The sequence below is a fragment of the Xyrauchen texanus genome, chromosome 44 (assembly GCF_025860055.1).
Source record: "Xyrauchen texanus isolate HMW12.3.18 chromosome 44, RBS_HiC_50CHRs, whole genome shotgun sequence".
NCBI lineage: Eukaryota > Metazoa > Chordata > Actinopteri > Cypriniformes > Catostomidae > Xyrauchen > Xyrauchen texanus.
Genome location: NC_068319.1, coordinates 28,523,952 through 28,548,347, shown reverse-complemented (window position 1 = coordinate 28,548,347; position 24,396 = coordinate 28,523,952). Strand labels below are relative to the sequence as shown.

At 38.6% G+C, this 24,396-nt stretch overlaps 1 protein-coding gene across 1 annotated transcript in view; it reads right to left on the bottom strand.

The window, feature by feature from the left end:
• Positions 1-23,946, bottom strand: part of plppr1 (phospholipid phosphatase related 1) — a 90,979-nt gene extending 67,033 nt beyond the window's left edge. Inside the window, exons 1-2 of the mRNA XM_052116731.1 lie at positions 23,769-23,946; positions 1,347-1,443 (exon numbers count right to left, since the gene is read on the bottom strand). Of these exons, the coding sequence (XP_051972691.1) occupies positions 1,347-1,406 (60 nt within the window). The 5' untranslated portion in view covers positions 1,407-1,443; positions 23,769-23,946. The remainder of the gene's footprint in view (positions 1-1,346; positions 1,444-23,768) is intronic.
• Positions 23,947-24,396: the final 450 nt, after the last annotated feature.

Genomic DNA, 24,396 nt, shown 5'->3' with positions numbered 1-24,396 from the left:
TGTCAATGGAATTACTCTAAAAAATGTTCGTTGACAACGTTTTTTTATTTAATTAAAAATAATAAAGATGACACAAAAAATATGCATAATTAGGGCCCTATGATTTCTGCGCTGCGGAAACCACTGACAGTCACGGAATTCAGTCATAAAAATGGAATTAACAATAAAAAGTGGAATGTCACGGAATTTTACATATTTGGAATGAAATCAATGTATAATGCACAAATAATCACATTAAAATTGTGATATGTCCTTGTGTGATGATTAAACTGCAAAAGGCTGAGATTTACAGTCAACAGTTAGTGAATGTGAGAAGTCACTGCTTCTACACTAACTGCATCATTAACGTCACATGCACTCTGTGTGTATTAATGGCAAAGAGAAGATCACTTTATTCACTGTGAAACGGGTAGCACATGCAGACTATACCCTCACTGAGCACTTTATAAGGAACATTATTGTGCTACAACAACATGGTCTTGCCATGATCAAAAATCACCGAACACATTTTTTCCCATTCTGATGGTTGATTTGAGCATTAACAGAAGCCCCTGACCTGTATGTGCATGATTTTATGCATTACACTGCAGCCACACGATTGGCTGATTAGATAAATGGCATGAATAAGTTGGTGTACAAGTGCTCCAAATAAAGTTCTCAGTGTGTGTATATTTGTAAAAATACATCATAGACTTTTGCGGTTTATTAAGCAAATTATTCCACATAGTGAACTGCTTTCAGGTGGTGAGAAATTAAGCCATCAAAAACATTTGGTTTTCCACCAAAATGGCAAAATAAAATCTACATTTAACTAGACTAGAACTAGAAATATATTACTTCTGTAGAGTCAAATGTAGTTTTCAATGTAGTAGTAATAGTAACGATAATTATATTACTACATCAATGATAATATATCACAGATCCAATAGGGAAAGTTCTGTCAACTGGCCCAAAACACTCTCACATAGGCTATCAGTTCTTATTGTTGAGCCCTGCATACTAACAAAAAGCTCATCCTCTGACCACACAGCTCAAGGGATCTTGCATCCAGTGTTCATGAGTTCAGACAAACAGCACAGTGGCTCATCACCAGTGCACAGACCCTACAACAATACTGTGAGAGAGATACGTGTGACTCTTCTCTCTAAAGGAGACAAACGCATTGAAGTGCAGACACACAATTCCCAGTGATTAAACAGAGATTTTAATTAAATGCCTAGCCAGTGCTATGAACACTGCTTCACAAAGAAAATATGTCTTTACACCATATAAGGAACAGCACAATAACCAGAGAATACAGCATAATAGCAATTGAACAAATACATTCTACATGACTCATAACTTACCTCAACAAATATGAAGCATGGTATGATGGAATAACTACGTTGTGTATTATCCGAAGCCATTTTGAATTGATTGAGTCAAAGATCCACAGTTCCCAATCTAAAGGAAAGGGAAGAATGTTTTTAAAATTAGTAGAGAATTTAATAACAAAACTGAATTTACAAACAGAGACAGAAGAAATAACAGTGATTGGATGAGTGATTGACATATAATCAACATGAAACAGCATTTGCAACCCATTGTACTTCCACAAAGTTACAGATTTCCAAGTGAAACACAAAGGAAAAACTAAGTTTAGGATGGGTATTTTATCCTTTGTGAATTAATTTAAAGAGGCTTTTTGACCAGAACATGGAGGCTGTGGGTCAAGTTCACCCACGAGAACATCATGAAGTATTTCAATAGTACCACTTCTTTTTCAAAACTATTTGCTATTATTGCCATAACATCTATCATGTGAACATTTGAATTTCTGCATTGTCAAGATTTTAGAAAAGCTGCATCACCTACAACAGTAGTTGAAAACAATGCCTAAAAAGCTATTTGGCTATTGGTTAGCATTAAGTAGTGCATGGCCTAGGGCACATCAGCATAAAAAGAAAAGTTGTTTCATAAGCGGAGCAAGTTATGACATTTTGATGGAAGTGTGTTCACTGATGAATCCTGCACAACACCACCAAGAATGTGCATTAAGCAAGTGAATAGAGTAAATTAAAGATGGGGGACACAGACAAGGTCAGAATAAAATGTCTCTAGTTACACATGGTCTGTAAGAAGCGCCCTCACCGTGCATAACGTATGCATAGATTGCTCTTCATTCGAATTAAATGGTGGGGGAATAAAGGCTTGCAAATTTATCACCTGAGCCCTGAAGGGCACTGATAAAACCTTAGGCACATAGCCTTTTCTAGGTTTAATGGTGGCTTTTGACAGATCTGGACCAAACTCCAGGCATGAGCTGTCAGTTGACAGCACGTGCATGTCAACCACCCGTTTTTATGAGCACAAAACCAATATTAGTGTGGTTTTTAAGGAAAGCCCCCGCAGCGCAACAGATTCCATTGGCTCAGACGGGGAGTTTGAGAATGCCTTCAGCACCAGATTTAAGTCCCAAGTCAGCACCAGTGCGGGGTGAGGGGGGATCAAATGTCTCGCTCCCCTAAGGAAATGTATGACTAGATTATATTTGCCTTTTGAAGAGCCATCATCCAGGGTGTGGTATGCTTAGATAGTCGCTACATAAACCTTGAGCGTTGACTGGGTAAGACCAGCTTCCAGCCACTCTTGAAGAAATGTCAAAATCTCAGCTATGGGGCAATTCAGTGGGTCTTTACAGTGTGAAGAGCACCAATTTTCAAACATGCGCCATTTAAGTGCATAGAGGTGTCTCGTGGATGGTAAAATAGCATGTAAAATAGTGTTCATCCCGAGCCAATTCTTACTTGTCTGATGTGCTTCGTTCAGGGGCCACACATGTAGGTTCCACAGCTCTGAATGGGGATGCCAAATTGTGTCTTGTACTTGAGAGAGAAGGCCTCTCCTCAGCTGTATTTCCCATGGACTAGTCCAGAATCCAGTATTGATTGGGCCATTTCGATGCAATTAACAGGACTGTTTCCATGTCCACTCTGACTTTGCTGATGACAGAAGGAAGGAGGCACACCGGGGGAAACACATACTTGATTTTCGCTGGCCATTTGTGAGCCAGCTCATCCATGCCCAGTTCTCAGTGGAGGCAAATAGGTCGACTTCTGCTTTGCCGAATATTTCCCAAATCCTCATCCCTGTCTGAGGATGAAGTCTACATTCCCCTGGTAATGCTCCCTGGCATGACAACAGATCCACTCTGAAAATCAGATGGCCTGGGACATGTCTCACACAAAATGCGAGATGACGACCACTCCATTGGAGGAGGCTTTGTGTGATGCTCATTAAATGGGGCAATCGGAGTCCGCCCTTGCGATTCGATTTATGTATATAAATCACCCTGTTAGTAGAAGGTCGGTGCCGTCCATGGCATTAGAGCAGCTAGACAACGGAAATTCACCATGATGTGCATATGCCTGTGGCTCCAGGCACGAAGTGGAATGTGTGGCTTGAGCCAGTACAGGAGAGGTCTCATTTGTAACACACCTAACGGTATGGCGGCGGAGTGGGCAGCTTTCTCTGTGTCATGCATCTCCGTGAAAGCAAGCAAGCCATCTGTAGCGATGTGGAGCTCTTTGAAGAGTTCTTGATCGGGTTCTTGTTCATCCATTTGTTTGAGGAGCTTAGCTTGAAAAACCTGGAGCATCGACAAGCTGTGGAGTGCTGAACCAGCTTGGCCCGCTGCTGTATAAGCTCTTCCAGTCAATACTGACATCAGTCGACAAGGCTTGGAGGGGTGGATGGAATGGGATTTCCATCCGATGGCAATATTATGGTGAGCTGCGACTGCCTGTTCCACTGGGGGAAGCTTTGAGAAGCCTTTTCCTTGGCATGGTCCACTTTAATGAGCACCTCTGACCTGAGTGCACGAAGAGTGGGGTGCACGCCAGGTCTTTGAGCTTCGTATGGACCTCAGGGAAGAATGCTAGGTGCATTATCATGCGGCGACCAGCAGTGGGTTTTTAGCCACCCTACGTGTTATGTTTTTAGTGAGTTTGTGTGCATTTTATGCTTGAATGCCTATGATCATCATGAACATGTGCTTTTAGACATTTTACTATTGATCTGCAGTGATGAAGCTTTTAATTATCGCTATATTTGATCAATTTAACTCACGTCTGCAGCGGGGTCACACTTCATTTTCAGAGGATACAATATACTAGAGACCTCCTGCTGCAATGGAATACACATAACTGAATCACCAGGCTAAAGCTAGTTCTTCAGTGTCCAAACAGCATTTGAAGAGACTACAACAAAACTCTGATCTGTGATAATTCGAGTAGCGTTAAAAAAGGAAGTGGGGGAAAATAGGAGGTGTCAGACTGTGACTAAGGAAACAGCAGCTCACCCGTATTCCCCTGCCCTGATAATAGTAAAATTCCAGTGTTCAAGGAATAAACTTGATGAGCTACAAAGAAATGTTCACTTCCTCAGGGACTATAGAGACAGTTGCCTCATGGCTTACAGAGCAGGACTCGGATAGTGAACTGTCTATAGATGGATTTGGTACTCCATTTCGCCTGGATCAGAAAGCAGAGGTAACAGGTACATCTCGTAGAGGGGGCGTGTGCCCCTATGTCAATGAGCGCTACTGTAGCTTTTTGACTGTTAGAGAAAGACTCTGCTCACCTGATGTTGAACTTCTATCGGTGTGCCTCCGTCCATTCTATTTACCCTGTGAATTCTCACAAATATTCATAACAACTGTGTATATTAACTCAAAAGCAAACCCTGTCATTGCCATGAGCACTTTGTTTGATGTAGTGCAAAAACTACAATCCATTTCACCCGAAGCACCAAATCTCATACTTGGAGATTTTAATCATGTGTCCCTAAAAAAGTCTTCGACAAACTTGTCCCACCAGGTAGAGTAAGACATTAGATATCTGCTATGGGACAGTTAAGGTAGCATATAATTCAATACCTATGCCTCCCGTAGGTTCTGCCGACTACAACTGAGTGTTTCTTCTCCCTACATATAAAACGGTCCTAAAGAGAGAAAAAAATCCAGACTAAAGATGTTAAAATCTGGTCTGAAGAATCTACTGCTGGTCTTCAGGGCTGCTTTAACTGCACCATCTGGAAGATGTTCAAATAATCTTGCAAGGACTTTTGATGAATTCACTGATGTAATCTGTTCTTATGTTACTTTTTGGAGAGTATGATTATTACTACCAAAATGATTAAGGTTTACCACAATAATAAACCTTGGATGTCTAAAGCAGTTAAGTCTAGTCTACAGAAGAAGAAGCTGTCCTACAGTCATGGAGGGGCTTCTGAAATAGATGCAGCAAAAAGGGAGGTGAAAGTGGAAAACCTCAGTGCTAAATCTAAAGCAAAGAGCAAACTGGCTGAGAGGAACCTTGCCTCAGCTTGGTCTGGCATGAAAACAATCATAGGCATACAGCAAAGCAAGAATAGAACCAACATTACTATGGATGGCTTAAGGTCAAATAGCGAATTTGCCAATGCTTTTAATAAATTCTACCTGAGATTTGATCAGTTTGACTTTAGGGGTGAAGTTGAGAGATTTAGATGAAAACGTAAAGATAACCACCACTTCGTCCTGGAGCAGAGAGAATTTGAAAAGTCCTTCCTTTCTCTAAAGATAAATAAGAGCCCTGGTCCCGACAATATCAGTGGCAAATTACTGAAATTTATGTATACCACTACTATTGTATTGTCTGAACAAATCAGAACGTGGTGATTCACAATGTTGGAATGAAAAGCTCTCAAAGCTAGAAAGACAGCCAATAGTTCTAGGCGGCTAATATGCCACGCCCGTTTTGCACCCGTCCAGGTTCCAAAAGTGGGGCATCCATTGCACATCATGCCCCAACCTGTGCTGAATGCATCTGTGGTTACCACTTTTCTTCTGAAAATTTGACCCAGCAAAACACCCTGATAGTAAAGGTCTGGTGCTGTCCATGGTGCTAGAGCAGCCAGGCAACAGAAAGTTACCACGATGTGCATATGCCTGTGGCTCCAGGCACGAAGTGGAATGTGTGGCTTGAGCCAGTACAGGAGAGGTCTCATTTGTAACACACCTAACGATATGACGGTGGATGCTCTTCTACACGGGGCTGGGCATGTCAGGAGCATTTCTGCTGCCCAGACAGGATTTTTCCATTGCCGTGTTTTCATGCGGAGATGGTGCTTGCTTACGCTTGGGCCATAGTTTACATGGCTTTACACATGGCTCAATAGTAGCTTTCAGCTGCGCTGGGGCAGCAAGAGATGGATTCTTTGCCGGGCGCTGACCGGAATTAGATCAGAAGAATGCTGAGAAAGTGAAAGACATGCTAGATTGTTATTTATTGACTTTTCCTCAGCCTTTAGCACCATCTAACCCCGCATTTTAGCCATGAGGCTGACAGAGGATTTTTAGTTGAGTCACAATCTGGTGGGTTGGATATTGGGTTTTCTTACAAACTGAACAAAAAGTGTGAAAGTAAATGGAATTTAGCAGATCCATTATGTTCTTCTACTGGCTCACCCGAGGGCTGTGTTCTCTCACCTTTGCTTTATATCCTGTACACAAACATGTTTCAAAGTAAGCATGAGAATAGGACAATATTGAAATTTGCAGATGATACAGTCATTGTAAGTCTGCTACATGACAATGAGTCCAGCCATTGCCCAGTCATTGATGATTTTGTCACTTGGTGCAACTAATCGTTCTTCGAGCTAAACATAACCAAAACAAAGGATATGATGATAGATTTTAGAACTCATGCTTCAATCTATGATACTACGCTCATTAAAGACCAGGCTGTGGAATGTGCAGAAAGCTACAAGTATCTTGGGACAGTCATAGACTCAAAATTGACCTGAGAAGAATTGTGAGGCAGTATGTAAAAAGGGACATCAGCATCGGTTTTGTCTCAGAAATCTGTCCCGATTTCACATTGATAAAACCATGATGACCCTCTTTTATCAGGCTTTTATTGAATCAATCTTGTCATTTTCCTTTGTGTCATGGTTTGGTAACCGGTCTCTGAAAAACAAAAATTATCTGAACCAAATTGTCAATTGGGCTAGTAAGCTTATAGGTAAGTCTCAACACAAACTATCAGTTCTTTACTCCACACAGCTGCAGCGTAATGCAAGCTCTATTTTTAAAGACTGTTCCCATCCTTTACATAGCGAAATTCATCTCCTTCGCTCCTGCTGCCGGTTTGTGGCCCCTAGGTGGAGAACAAAACAAAACAGGAATACTTTTGTACCTGCAGGCATTGCACTATTAAACAAAACAAGTATGAGAGGATACACATCGCCATGCATGGCACTTTAAGCTTTTGAGGGGGTGGGTGAGTGTGTGTATGTGTGTGTGTGCAGAAGAAATTTGTCATGACCTTCTTAGGAGTCCCTATATTTTAATACCATTTTGATACTCTAATGATACTTGTTTTAAAGTATGTTTTGAGGTCTTGTGAATTTGTATCTCTGTGATGTCTTGTCTTAACTATGGTTTGCTGAGTCTCCTGTCTGTACAACAAATTTACCCTCAGGTACTAATAAAGAAACCTTGACCTCCGGACTGCGCACTGTTGAGGATGGCTGGTTTGCAAAAACGATTCATCCAGGTGAGAATTTTCTGGCTCTTCTGGAGGGGACCACTCTAAGTCAGAGCTCTTCAACTGCCCTTGCGAGGACACAAAGCAGCTGCTTGTCTGTGGGGTGGGCAGTGAACACAGCTCTCAGGCAGCAGGATGTGCCATTCTCATAGGGAACACTTGCGGAAAGACATCTTTAAAAAGACAGGTATCATGCAAGAGGCTCTTTAGTTAATACTGATTTACTGTATATATATATATATATATATATATATATATATATATATATATATATATATATATATATATATATATATAAAATTTGTATCGCTATAATTATACACTCCAGCCGGAGCACTGTGGGAAGCAAGTATGAGTTTTGCTGAAGTCCCGTGTTGATCAATAATGAGCGTCTGAATTTAAGAACCCATTCACCAAGAGCATCTTCTATGGCAATGTGGAGAACTCTTCACCGGAACTTAAGTCCTATGGTGCAGGTGCTGAGCACAGGTGACAAGACATCCTGTACGCGTGTTGACGAGAAGTTCCATCCACTGTAAGTGTATCTCGATGGTGAAGTAGCTAGGGTTCCAAGATGAAGATGAAGTTTGCAGTCTTGAAGGAATACAATTCATAAGAAATGGTAATTGCACACTCTTATATAGGCCAACTGCATGCCTGAAGATGCAGGGCTCAGACACCATTGCCAATCAGAGGACTGGTGTGATTGTATAAGGGTTTCAGCAAGGTTGTGTAGAAGGACACTCCCCAATGTGCTTACAGCGATGTTGAGTGAACTGCATCGAAAGGTAACCAAAATCAGTCATGTTTATTAGGGGACAAAGCATTTTTTTTATGATAGCCATAGTCCATTTTATTATTAGTCACACATTTTTGACTACAGGCATGAAGCCTGGTTCACTTTGTAGCTTATTCTGGACAAATCAAATACAGAAAATGCCATCAATGCCATAACAAACTTAGCCCAATACAGCGATCTCTCAGAAGGGATGGAAATTTTCTAATTTTGGTTTCGATTCTAATTCCTCTGAACAATTCTGGTTCCATTAACGATTATTTTAGTACTTTTCAGCAAGACATATCTGAAAAAAACAAACAATTCTTCTAACAATTTACTGCCCTCAGCAGTCGGTTGCCAAATGATGAGATCACGTCATATTTCAACAGAGCAGATACGAAGAAAAAAAAAAGTTATTTAAATATATGACAATTCCTACAAAAGGTGTGTTTACACCACGAGAGCTGAAGCTGGGCCAGGTATTTTATTATGATGCTTTGTCTGTATCAGAGGAAGAATGCACTTTTGAGAACTGCTAATGGAAACCAAAAGTCATTTGGTTCTGGTATTTTGTAAAAAACTGAACCAGTTCTCAGTTCAAAACCCTATTCCTCAGAAGTACTCATTTGTAGCAGCCTTGCAAAAATAACTGTTCAATTCCTGGTGGACTACCAAGTACTAAGAGTAAAGTCTGCCAATCAGATTAGAACTGCCGTTTTTTTTAACACCTCTTGCCAATCATTTGCATACAGTATATCTGATGGGCTATGGATGTCCTATTTGATATTGAGTATTTTAATACATTTAGAGGTTTATAATGAAGAGAACTGTAAAAGTCAAAACGATGACAATTTATATTCCTGTCAAGCTCATTTGATGGATAAGGGTACCCTGACAGACTTCTTGACAAGGCGAAACAGCTAAAGTGAACAGGACAAGACAACAGAACTGCACATTCATAGTTGCAAAGGGAGAATATCTGACATTATAGTGTATCATTTTACAGTTACAATCAGTGTTGGGGAAGCTACTTTGCTACTGTAGCTTCTTAAGCGTCATAACTTAAAGTAGTCAAACTCCAGTCAAGATACTATTTTAGGGAGACAACTTTAATTTAAACATGCATTTATACTAAATATGCACTTGTAAAAACTAGGAAACACCCTTTTTTATAACTGAATCGAAATATAGTGATAAACAGCAGCAATTAAAAAAACATTTTGTGTCAAAAATCACGGGGCTCAAGTGAATCATTTTCAATATGAATTAGTTAATTTATATAAGTCACATAAAATAACTGACTGTCTGAAATTCCAACAGTAAATATAAGTGAAATGACCCTACGCTAATCCCCACCTTAAAAACATTTTTGACCAATCATGTCTTAGCAACTGTTGCCCTGACGCCATTACTCTGACAATCTTTTGCCTTTTTATGACAGCCTACGGGAGTAATGCGTGTTTGAGTAGTTTTAAGTGGTTGTTTAAAATGTAAAACGTTGTTGCTGGTTCACTTGTAATGACACAAGGTACCTAGAGAGGATACACGCAGTGTTTTAAAAAAAAAAAAAAAGATTATATCTTTAAATAAATATTAAGAAGCGAATAATATTGATTTGTATAATATCAGCGAGAATGCCTAAATTTCCTCCGAGGTAAAATAAAGCTAATAGCTAAATGTTACTTAGGGGTCAAGCACTGAATGCGTGTACATACCTATTGTAATTGTCGTCATTAAGGGCCAAGCACCGAAGGTCAGTAGGCACCTATTGTATCCGATAGTTTTCTTATTATGGGTTCAAGTCGAAAGGGTTGTAAGGATTATTATTAGTAGTATTCTGCCCTAAATCTTATCATGCAGACCAAACTGTAGTGCCTAGAGACTTGAAACATTGGTATGTACTCCGGCTGGCTAGCCATTTGCATGGACTCGCTCTGATTGGCCAAAGGGGGGCACTACAATGAACAATAAATGTTGGGCCATAACTCTTAAACCATAAGGCCTATGAACAAATGTATTTTTCCTGTGATTCCTTGCGTTATGGCGAATCTTTTTGAATACCATCCAATTTTTTGTCCGTCCTTTTGTTTTCCTGCTATTTCGCATAGTTTTTTTTTTTTTTTTTAAAACAAACTAGTCTAGGGCTGCCTCCTGATAGTCAATGAGAAGAGTCTTGGTCGACTAAGTTTTGATTGGTCGCAGAAAAAACTCCACATAAATATGATGAACACCATTATTACTGCTGGTTGGACACTAGGTGGTATACTATGGGGGAATTTTCATTAAGCAGGGTTTGGATTACGTTTTAAAAATATTCAATGCAAAATCACTAAAGCAAAAATATTCACCAATCCCTCAGCCCAGGGGTTGCAGATGTAATTGGATATTACGATATATATATATATATATATATATATAGGGATTGGTGAATATTCTTGATTTAGTGATTTTTGAATTGAAAACTATTCAATTCAAATTGCATTCCAAACGAAAAAGCAATTAAAATAATGAAGTGATAAAAGAAAATTAATTGGATACTAACAGCCTAATAATAATAATAATAATAATTATTATTATTTAATACATGGGTAAATGAGCCAGATATTGTCTTGACGTCGTCAAAGGCATTAGCTACTGTTTGTTGATCACTCTTACCATCGTCGACCCGCAAGATCATCGACTGTTGGCACAACCCTAACGTGCATTTCTCTCTATAAATTAACAAAATGTTCTGACAGTCTCCTTGCTGGTATTTCCAACACATTCAGAATCATTACCGCTTATCAGATTAAACAGTGTCTAATCAGTGTCTGATGCAAGGTACCATCTGTCTATGAGGACAGTCTCATATCTTGAAAAACATGGCCACCCTTGACCAATCAACTTTTAGCAGCTATAAGATAAAGGCTGATCGGAATGAAACATGGTAGGCCTATTTGTCTCTTGGCCAAAGAGGTCTGTGCAAATTATGAAAAACATTGGCCACCAGGAGGAGATATCTTGTTTTAATGTGAGTCATTCGTTGTATATACCGCTGTTTCACTCAGACACGTTATTCATACCATAATATAGATTTCCTCAATTTGAACAACTTTGCCTCAAGAAGCACAGGTGTGAATCAAATTGTTTGTTAAATATTTAAGATTATTTTACAAAATTACTTCTTCAAACTAGTACGAAGCCGTTCCAGGAACCACACAAGTGAAGAGAGATTCCCAATATCAATAGTTTTCGTTCAAAAAACGTGGCCATCCATAAAATCTGATCTGACCGTTCAGACTGAGAAACATCAGATTTTAATCAGATTCCAAATCATGTACAAATGTGGTTTTAATGTGTTTATGTCCTGTTCAGACTATTTGGTGTTTTATGCACACCAGTAAGCGGTTTCATGTCTGTACAATGTACACATTGTTTACATGGTTGTAGTTTCATTCCTATAAAAACGTTGCCCATTAGAGAAAATACAACAGTTCATGAAAACACTTTTATAAGTTAGAGAGCCACATATGTTTTTTTTATAGAAATACATATTTGTCTAGTAAAAAGTTGTGTCTTGTGGACTTTGTAACTTCATATTTGATTGAAATTGTCGCTTGCGGCTACATTTCTTCTTCTTCTTCTTCTTCTGCCATTGAAGTCTATGGCAGCCCATAGAATCGTACATAGGAGAATTAGGAAATGTATCTGACCAAATTTGGGGTCTCTAACTCATACCCTCTAGTGCCACTAATAGTTCAAAGTTTCACTTACGTTTTGGCCTTTACCTTTTAAACCGTAATTCCAAGAAACCAAATTATTGTTTCCTGTGATACCTTGTGCCAAGCCAAGATAGGACAGGTAACATACAATTTTAGCTCTGTTGACAAAAAGTTATCAAAAGCTTTTTGATAGACGACACCATACACAAATTTGTGAGCATTTAAAAATGGATATGACGCTATAATTACACAATGCTTTGCATATTGAAACAAATCTTACTTTGTGTCATCACAAGCATAACCTGAAGCTACCTTTAGCATTTCCCCACTGTGTCACCCAGTGGTCAGGAGATATGAAAAATTGCTATTTTTGCTCATAACTTCTGAATAAATTGCCCTAAAATGATGGCCTTATATTCATTGGGTCATGCTGGGTATGGTGATACAAAATTCTTTATACATCAGATTACTTGGGCCATGCCCCACAAGAAAATGTGGAAAACATTTTCAGCTTAACCTACTCGTTTTTCCTCAATTTTCAAATTTTAGGAAAAAACTACTTTTTCAAACTCCTCCTTGGCCTTATGTCCAATTTGCACAAAATTGGTTGTGTATCATCAAGGTACACTCATGAAAAAACTAATCAAAAGCTTTTTGATAGACAAAACGGTTCTCAAATAGTGCAACAATGAATTTGATAGCAAGTTGCCAAAAATGCATCTGATGCGTATCTCTGCAACGATTCGCTGTAATTTCATGAAACTTTGTGCTTGGCATAATGGCCACACCCTGACCTCACAATGTACATTTGGTGACAGCCCCACCTACAGGTCAAAGTTCAAATAGATTGAAATTCAATTTTAGCAATTCTACCTATGTTTTTTATGCTTTTTTTCTTAGTCATAATCATTGATGTCCAGCATCACTTCTGCACATGCCGTTAGTGTGCTTGGCCCTGGTATTGCTGCTTGCAGCTATATTTCATTTATGTATTGATTCAGGTCTTAATAAAGGTGATAGTAAATAAAGCGTTCACATCATCATAATGAGTGTGTTATGAGACGTTATAAGCTGTTCTTTTTCACTTACAATAATGTTATGAGGTGTGTAATCGCTATCAAATGATGCTTTTCGTTTTTCAAGTGACAGTGATATCATTTGTCTTAATTCTGATTCACATTCTGCACAGTTTTCAATCAAATTACTGTGTAATTTAACAATTTATTTTACAAAATACACAAGATCAATATGCTTTACATTGTCACTCTTCATTCCAGCCCACCAAAAGCTGCATTGTTCAAGGCAATCTCCCATTCAATCCTATGGGAATTTCTGCAGAGCTTGTCAGAGCGAGCGACCATAACCAAGGGGGGGCAGAGCTGAGCGAAGGGTCAATGGTTTAATTTTATGTTTAATTTACTTGAACTGTATAAAAGAACCAATTCACTTAACCCTCCTATTCTGTTAACCCTTAAATGCATGGTAATTTTCCCAAACTTTCTTACATATTCGGCTCTTTATTGTCCACTGGACACTGTCCAGCAATTATATCTTTCAAAAATGGATGTACACAATGCCCACATAGTGTAATACTTTTTTAATATTTTCAAGACGATTAGAAAACAATTAATAAAATATATATTTGATGTTTTATTTTTAATAAATTAAAGAGATAATACAACAAATCAGGACATGATCAAGAACATGATTCATTATTTCCACACTGAAATTGAATTGAACTGGCTGTCAAACACATATTGAGCTACACATAACATATTATCTACACGTGAAATGTATGTGTAACTTGTATCTTTCTTTTTGTTGAGTCTAAATAGATGCACAACTTACATTATTTCAGTAGTTCATCCAAATGACAATAGTCATATACGCTTCATGTGTTGTACTTGTACTTGTACTTGTACTTGAAGTTTACTTTGATTTAGTTTCTTCGTAAAAGCAATGTCAAATATAAATCAAGTCAAACACTGAAACATCAGTGCTACCTTGAGTAAGAAACTGCATGTATATTTTGTAAGTGTATACGGATATAAAATTCTGATAATTCACCACTGTTGATAGTTCATTGTTACACAAAGTCAACGTGATATATTATTTATTTGTATGAACAAAGTAATGATTTCTCTTGTAATACACAGAAAAACAGATATCCTGTGATAGTAAACTTAAAAAGATATTAAATAATTATTAAAAAACATTCTTAAATACCTCGGGACTCTGGAGACCTTATGAACTTTTTATTACTTAAACCATTATAAAAAATTTTTTTTGCATGATTACACAAGGATACGTTGTTGGAGTGATGGCTGCTGGAAAATGGGGCCTGTCTAGATTTGATCAAAAATTTGATCAGCACATTCAAATAGTGAATGTGCTGTTTTGTCCTGACTATACTTTGTGTTCAGTTGAATGCCACTTTGGTGAATTTAAGTACCAATTTCCTTCCGAAACAGCAAAATCTGTACATTATTCCAAACTATTGGCAGCCAGTGTGTATATATATATATATATACACACATATACACACACACACACACACATATACACACACACACGCACGCGCACACACTAGCCACAACATTAAAACCACTGACAGGTGAAGTGAATAACATTGATTATATCGTGGCACCTGTCAAGGGGTGGGATATATTAGGCAGCAAGTGAACAGTCAGTTCTTGAATTTCATGTGTTGGAAGCAGGAAAATGGGCAAGCGTAAGGATCTGAGCGACTTTGACAAGGGCCAAATTGTAATGGCTAGACGACTGGGTCAGAGCATCTCTAAAACTGCAGGTCTTGTGTTCCCGGTATGCAGTGGTTATTATCTACCAAAAGTGGTCCAAAGAAGGACCACTGGTGAACTGGTGATAGGGTCATAGGTGCCCAAGGCTCATTGATGCGCGTGGGGAGTGATGGCTAGCCCATCTGGTCCGATCCCACAGAAGAGCTACTGTAGCACAAATTGATAAAAAAAACGTAATGCTGGCCATGATAGAAAGGTGTAAGAACACACAGTGCATCGCAGCTTGCTGCGTAAAGGGCAGAATGGTCAAAGTGCCCATGCTGACCCGTCCACTGCCGAAAGCACCTACAATGGGCACGTGAATATCAGAACTGGATCTTGGAGCAATGGAAGAAGGTGGCCAGGTCTGATGAATCATGTTTGCTTTTAGATCATGTGGACGGTCGGGTGCGTGTGCATCATTTACTTGGGAAAGAGATGGCAACAGGATGCACTATGGGAAGAAGGCAGGCCAGCATAGGCAGTGTGATGCTCTGGGCAATGTTCTGCAGGTAAACCTTGGGACCTGGCATTCATGTGGATGTTATTTTGCGAACCACATTATAGAGACCACGAGGAGGTTACCCCATGTGATACTAACCTCCCTAGCAACCGGGCCGATTTTGTTGCTTAGGAGACCTTGATGGATTCACTCAGCACGCCCTGGATTTGAACTCACGGCTCCAGAGGTGGTAGTCAGCATCTTTACTCGCTGAGCCAGACGGCTGTTTTGATTACATTGTTTATTTTCACAATTTCGTTCGGTGGAGAAAGTGTCACAGAAATCAAATGCTTCAGTTTAAAATATACTACTACGCACTCAAAAAAAAGATACAAATAAGCTAGCTGGTTATATTTTGTACTTTGTGAAAAACAAACCACAGATGCCACATAAATAAAAGACAATCAAATACTACATGACAAAGACTCCTGTTTGCAGGACATATGCATGAATGAGTGTGAAATACTGAGTGTTTGGTTTAGGTTGGCCTATTCTCCAGTGAGGTTTGAGGAGAGATGACTCCCTCTGGCTGTGTCCATCTCTTCCTGTCTCATCCTTCTCTCGTAGCTGAGCCTGTGATCCATATTCTCCCATGAGGGAATGACTGTGACATATCTCCGGCAAAACATCTCTGTGACTACATCAGGGTTATGTGATACCAATAACAGCACACTAATGGACTGGGGGGTTTCATGAGACCAATCATTTATCAGATAACTGATGAGGGAACAACTTGTATATACAGCCTCAGTTTCAAAACCAAGTGAGCTGTCCTGCTGTCTACGGTCTTCCAAAGCAGCACCCTAACTGAAATGGAACCGCATAAGTGACTGATCTGAAAGGCTCTACATAGGCATAAACTCCAAGTGTCATACAACATAAACTCCATGTGTCATACAAACATAGACTAACATTTTGGTAGCACTGGTGGGTAAGTTCAAAACTCTAACAGTAGAACTCCTGAGTTAATAGAACATATTTACAAACACAGTAATAAACACCAAAATGCATACACACTTAAAAACTGGGTAAAATAGTATTAAAACTATTTTTCGTAGTTTTATACTTTTGAAATGAAGTCCGAACCCGACCCATACCCAAGATCATGTGACCTGATTCTACAAGTACCATCAGAATTTAGCTCTGAACCCGACCCATACCCATATTACAGAATTGCTAGATTTAGATTGCTGTTCAGAAACGAAATAGACAGCCAAAGAAAAGGAAGAACATTAATCGAAGGTTTAATAAAGAGTATAGTTGAGAAGATATGTTTGCATTCCCTTTAGTCTCAAATGTTCACAACCCTTTCATAATTTATACATAATAATATATCATATTTTTTTATTTAGTACTGGTCTTTATAATCTACATTATAGATATTTACATAAAGTATAATATGCATATAGTAGTGTGTTGTCTTCTTGAGCATCAATGAATGTTTGCACCTTGTGTAATAGTTGTGTACTAGTCCCTCAATTGTCCTAAGTGTCAAAAGCTTGATTTTATAATTACACAGATCAGCCACAACATTAAAACCACCTGCTTAATATTGTGTAGGTCCCCCTCGTGCCACCAAAACAGCACCAACCCACATCTCAGAATAGCATTCTGAGATTCTATTTTTCTCACAACAATTGTACAGAGCTGTTATCTGAGTTACCATAGAATTTGTCACTTCCAACCATAAATAAACTGTAGAGACTGTTGTGCGTGAAAATCCTAGGAGATCAATTACAGATAAGCTCAAACCAGCCCATCTACTACCAACCATGCCACGGTCAAAGATCCAATTTTTCCCCATTCTGATGGTTGATGTGAACATTAACTGAAGCGCCTGACCCATATCTGCATGATTTTATGCACTGCACTGCTGCCACATGATTGGCTGATTAGATAATCGCATGGACAATTATTGGTGCCATACGGGCTGGTTTGAGTATTTCTGTAAGTGCTGATCTCCGGGGATTTTCACACAGCAGTCTCTAGAAATGACTCAGAATGGTCCCAAAAACAAAAAACATCCAGTGAGCGAGCGGCAGTTCTGCGGATGGAACTGCCTCGTTGAAGAAAGAGGTCAACAGAGAATGGCCAGACTGGTTTGAACTGACAAACTCTACGGTAACTCAGGTAACCACTCTGTACAATTGTGGTGAGAAGAATATCATCTCTGAACGCTACTCTGAGATGTGGGTTGGCGCTGTTTTGGCGGCACAAGGGGGACCTACACAATATTAGGCAGGTGGTTTTAATGTTGTGGCTGATCGGTGTGTGTATATATGATGTATGTATATATATAATGTATATATTGTTTTAAAATATTGCCTTGGTCTTTCTTTAGTGTTACCGGATGGCCCAGACAAAGAGACAACAAGAGTGCAAATTGAATAAAATCCCAGATGCAGTTTTTTGTGCTACTCTTATCCCAATCAATAAGGAAGGAAAATACCAGAAGGAAAAAAAGTGGTACATAATGCGGGACTTTTAATTATCAAGAATAAATACACATGGGATTTGTATTGTAGATCTAGTTGTGAGCTCACTGATGGTTGATTCGCTGAGAAAGTGAATCTGAATCAAACTGCTAACCTGAGCTCCTGAGTTCAAACCCCTCAGCTCTTTTGGATGATTCATGAAAAAGATCCGGTTCAAAAGAGTCATTTGTTCATGACTCTTTGCACTGGGGTTGTTGTTGCGTGCGGTGCAGCAAGCTCATCAGAAACAGAATGGGTGAAAAAAGGATATATTCAATAATTCACAAGATGATATCTGACGAAACCTCCTATGAATGCACACAACCAATTTGTCACCAATGGCGACTACATTTTAAATGATTGTCGCAATCAATTATTTTTAGTTGCATTTGTGACCATATTAGTCGCAGTCTGGAGCCTTGGTGCCATTAGATTTTAAGCCTGAACCTGAAATCACTCACGCTTTATAATTTCTTCTCCAAGCAAGTGCTGTTGCATTAGGCTGTTCATCGCAAATTTGCCAAAAACTTGCCGCATATTCACCACTGATCATTTTCACAAGCAAATGAGCTTTGCAGCAAACATGCAGCAAAATCTACATTGTCACCAAAGATTTACTGCAAGTTAACCACTACCATTGAAGAGCTGCAAACATTTGCAGTGAATAATTAGCAAATTCGCAGCAAGTTTGCAGCTAGTTTAACAGAACTCAGAGACCCGGTGCAACAGTCAAAGGCGTCCAGCCAGTACGCGTTTACATAGGAAAACAGACATGCGTAAAAACATCAGTGTGAATGGTCCTTAACTTGTCTGTTCGCACGTGTTTGTGAGTGTGAGTGAGTGAAACAATGTTATGTAGGCCTACTTACTTTTGGATTAATTACAAACCCAAAGTCATACTTGAAAAACTGACCCGAACCCATCTCGAAACAAGGCGGTTTGTGAATGTGTGTTTTATTTGAATCGAGGTTGGCTACATGCTAAAGCTAACAGCACAACGTCACATGTGTTTAAAACATCACTTCCTTCAGCTGAAAAATGGTGAATGCTTCTGTATAGTACAAAACAGTGTTCCATCTGGGACAGTACTATAGAAAATCCATACACTATATAGCTCAGTCCATAGTGTATAGTAGAAGTCATTTGGGACACAGTTAGAAACTATAGAAACATGCAAAAAGAAAACACTATTAAAACTGTCTCAATGTACAGTATATAGAAAAGCTCTCTTAAAATGAAATGTGACACTGTGATGAGTATTCATCTAACCTGTTTTAAAAATGTCATCACAGTAATGAGAATATAGAGTCAAACAGAATTCAGATAAAATCTCTTCTTTGGTATTAACGCATAAATCCAAAGTGTCTCGCATGGATAATTCTCGCTTTAAATACTTCAAGAGATGTGCACACATTCCAATTCCACAGCAATTAACAATCAGGGAAAACCCATCACTGGGAAATTCAGCAGTGGCTCAAAGTTTTTCTATGGGGAAACTGCACATTTCCTTTGCATTTCAACTGCTTGGTAATTAAAATCTTGACTGAGGCATTTTTAGATTGGTTAATTCTCAAAGGCAGCCAAAGCACTTGAATAAGACTTTCAGACAGAATGAAAGCGGTCACAGCAGATCTCAAGAGTTATTAATCTTCATGTCTCTCTGGTCAACGTTACAGCAGACTTCACACCTGACGGATATCGGAGCAGGCACAGTTCATAGCAATTTTGATTAAATGGTGCGTTTACAATGAAACGATCAAGTATCTGTCTATATATCATGCTGTTCAAACAATGCCAGGACAATCCACATATAAACCCATGCCAAAATTATAGACCTCTTAATGTATGCTCAAAGCCTGAATGTGTCTCATTATTAAAGATTATCCTAAAGGAATACTATCACATGGTACTGAGATTAGACGTCATTGGTGGCAGCTCACATTCGCTGCATCTTGAATACAAAGTTCATCCTTGTACATTTTTGAGACATAAACGTACCCATAGAGTAATATCTTTTGCTTTGGCAGCCACGGAAATTATATTTGTCTCGCTTTCTGCTCTTTATAAGCATTATACATGTTAATGTGAAATGAAGACATGTCCAGTACAACTGAAGCCTGAGTTTGTGTGCATTGCATGAGCCACCACTTGCTCTATCCTACTGTATCTCTGGAGTATGCATGTGTAGGTGCATTTAGGCTTTTTTTTTTCATAACAAATACATACAAAATTTTAAATGAACTAATACTACTCAGTAGTACTCATATCAGGCCGATACTTGGGGGCAAATACTTGTACTTGGTATCAGTGTCATCAATTCATATTTATGAGCATGAGTACATTTACATAATGATGTGGTTGCACAGGCTGTGCATGGCACTTCTAAGACCATCCGTCATTTGGCAGATAAAAAAAAACAGCAAGAAATGAAAGAAAACCATTTGAAACTAGCACATGGATTTTAATTTCATCCATCTTCGCTTGATATATGCAGTCTCTCTCTCTCTCTCTCTCTCTCTCTCTCTCTCTCTCTCTCTCTCTCTCTCTCTCTCTCTCTCTCTCTCTCTCTCTCTGTCTCTCTCTCTGCTCTCTCTCTCTCTCTGTGCATGCTTGTGGTTGAGTGAGAGCAAAAGAGCGCTTTGATCAGACTTGCTCCGGACAGTTGTTGTAGTATTAAACACCATGACTCCAAAAATCATATAAGTGTTAAGTGTAAAAAAAAGATACTGGATAAAAGGGATAAGAGTTACTCTGTCACTTTTACAAAACTTAAGAACACAGGATAAAGCAATCAAACTAACTTAAGGAATAAGGCCAGTACTTTGCAGGTCCGTGTTGCAGATCGCTCTGAGCACAGTATGCATGATGTAAGTTCCGTCATAAACCGGGCCCCATGGCCTGACCGACTCGCGGACGCGGTCACGGTCTCTGCGCATCGTCGAGGCATGCGTCGGCCATTGACTCTACTAAAAGAGTTTTACAAAGTTGTAGTGGGCATGCATCTGAAAAGTATACTCACAAAGGCAACCCGGGCATGAGTTGATCCAGATCCAGTTGCTCAAAAAACGAAGTATACCTGGGTCTTTAACGCAACAGACCTAGAACAATCAATCAATACTAAGGCTGGATTGCCCTCTCCATGAATGCCCAGCACAACATAAATAAAATAACACTGTTGTAGCATGAATAGCATTTCATATATGTTAGCAGGGTTACATTTAAAGGTAAGCTTCACCCTGGTAAAACTTTAAAAAAATTAAATAATATATTTAATACTGAAAATGCTAATTTTGGCTATATCGTGAATATAGAATGGCATCCGTACACAAACACAAAGCTACCCGTATCGGTACTGTGTGAAAGACTAACTTCCTAACCATGGTAATGTGGAACCATCCATGGTATTACAGTACCTGTGATTATGACATTGCAAATGCTATGGTTAAATAATGGAAGATCTATGGTAAACATAAGGTCAAGATCAATGTAGAATTGAAGTCTGGACAAATTGTGTAATATATTTCCGGTTCTAATGATGTTTAATATTAGGCAATTAACTGGCTTGATTTACCTTCAGTTATTCCTAAAATCTAAATAAGTATTAAGCCATTAAGAGCCAAATGAAAGGGAAACAATAGTGATGCAGCGAAAATTAAATTCTTGGGAAAAACCAAATATTCTGGACACACTGGGCCAAAAACAAAAACAGAATATTATTATTGTAATTTAGACTTTGGAAAAACTAAACAAATTCTATATGTTATTGATAGGGGTACACCTTAACCACTTTTTCTGTATCTACACATTTAATTAAAAAAACTCCATTAGACAGGCTACACATTTTTTATGTAATTCTTCTCTATCACAAAATACATTATTGTTAACTCTAATGGACAAAATTACCAGTAATGCCAGTGAAAATCTTCAGTAAACATGAAGCCAGTTCTAATGGCACATTCAGCTGTTCAGCAATTTCTTTCTTCTCACATAATAACATAATATTAAAGCAAATCAATATTTCATGTCTATTGATTTATTTATTTGGTTAGTAGCTGTGTAATATGCGGTAAGATAATGTACAGTCATCCAAACCTGATCTCATGAAAATTCGTACATAATTTACAACTTGGCTACATCTCGCAAGATGTTGTTCGCATAAACTCGTACGATTTCATCACATGCAAATTCCCAGAAGCCTAATGCGGAAGTAAGCATGAGTTCCGCACACAAGGTGTTAAGGACATACTTATTAACATTATGCCCTTGCCCAAACGTAACCATTCAGTAGAGTGTGTAAACATGATAGGAAAGTGTTGTGTGACAGAAGCAAGTAAATGTCGCGCATTAGATAGAAACGATGTATAGCGACGTCATTGGCTGTAGTGAACGTCGTAAGAATTCAAACGAACGCAGTCGCACAATATCATGCGAATTAGCCAAATTTTGAAAAGTCCTACGAATCCTGCCGATTTTACCGTGAGAGTGTGTTTGTTACCCGGTTGTTATCATAAAATAAACCCCTTCAAGGTAAAACAACTGTCAGGGTTAATTTTGCGATAACAGCTGGCTGACTGTACATTTTCGCTAACATATATCAGCTTTAACAAACATAATTTTCTTCATAAATCCCACGTACTGTTTAAACCAGGACTAGTCTGCGAGATTACAAATCATCTATCACTTCTCAGACATGTTTTCCCTGAACATGAACAGATGTTACTAAACAAGTCCCATAGGCTTTTCACTGACAAGCTATATCCTCATTTCCAGAGCAATCATTGGCTTTTTGCTTCAAAATCAAGAAAAACGAAATTACTTATATAGGCAAACACGTGGGAAAAGTAACCAAAAGTAAGTAATAAACAGATGATCTGTGGCACTTTTAAAGAACGATAATATTTGGTTTCATTCTTTTTTCTTTCTTTTTGATGAGTTTTGACTTCTTTTTTACAGAGTTCTGTCCAAATGTCCATCCTAATCCAAATTCTCTTTCACCACTCCAACAAACAACATCTTATTGTATCGGTTACCACAATCACAAATAGAGTTAGTTTTAGGCTGTGACATTTTTTTGTTTGAAGGATTATACATTGAGCATTCTAGAATGTAAGCAGTTAAATTGTAATCTGTTTAAATTGAATTCAATTTAAAGTTACAAACCCTGACTAACAGAAGTAATTCAAGCAACCATGGCAACTAGAGACCATCCTTTAAACATGCAATGCAAGGTGAAGCCCACTAACTTGAGGGTTCCCCCATCATGTGACCAGCTGTCTTCAGGATATTAATCCTGACCTGAATGCTTTGTTTTGCAAGCATTAAAACCCCAAACGATCATTAAAATTCTGCAGAACACAGTGATTGACAAAAATGCATATTGAAGCATTTAAATATCTGAATTGCAAAAAAGCTTATGAACCCATCTGTCTGAATCTATACAGCAGAACTGGCATCCCAAATGGCATCAAGACAGACCAAAATGCATTTCAATGTCATCATCAAACACGATTGATTATTTACGCTTATTGATGCTGATTGTTATTTACGCTTAACATTAAATATGTCGATACATATTGCGATTTGAGTGTATGTTAATGCCTCTCAGAAACGAATTCTACATAGCTGATCCATGCACGAGGACAAGTGTCAATCAATAAAATAGCTGCTCCATGAAATCTGTAGGATGAAAATAAACAACTGTTTCCAACATGTAGATTTCACCAGCTGTCCGAACAACCGGAGTAGTTTACTATGACAGGCAGCTTTTTTTTATTCGCTTTTTTTTTTTCTTTTTTTTTTATCTAGATAATCCGTTTCGGGGGGGTGCTTTTTCTTTGCCAACAATGTAAAATGGATACATAATATCACTGGACGCACGAGACAATGGCAGGTTGCAACTACCACATGCTTCATCATTTCACCCCTCCGACCTCCTCTAACAACTTACCGCGCGGTGGATGTGTGTTATTCCCGTATTAATCCATCAACATTGATTAACGTGGATACAGAAGACTGCTACTCCATTTTCTGTGTTTTCCGCAGTGTTTTGGTGGTGCTGGGTTTGATTTTTAATTGTAGATCCGTGATATAGAGGCGATCGTGAGTGCTCAAGGATTTCTCTCATAAACACACACACACACACACGCCGAGAGGAGTGGGGGGCGGAGCCGGGATCGCCTACTGTGGCGTTGAAATACATTAATAATAATTAGGTTGCGCCCCGATCGCCCAGAAGAATTTAGTCGTAAGCTAATATATTTTCATAAGGTTAGCCTTCGCAGTAATACGATTGTCAATTTAGCAATATGTATACGCTGGGAATCTGATTCACTTTAGCGTATCGGTTCGTTTGGACGGTTCATTTCGACGGCTCAAAGAACGATTCACAACTAATCATCACTGAAAGGGAACCTACGTGTAATTGCTGAAGAAAACTAGTTGTTATTAGGTTATATATATTGTATCAAATGTGTTTTTGTTATTGTTCAAAAACTGTTTATTGCTTGGAGCATAACATTGTTCAACTTCTCCATATTGATAATAATGTTTATTAGCCTAATATTAAAGCTGAAGTA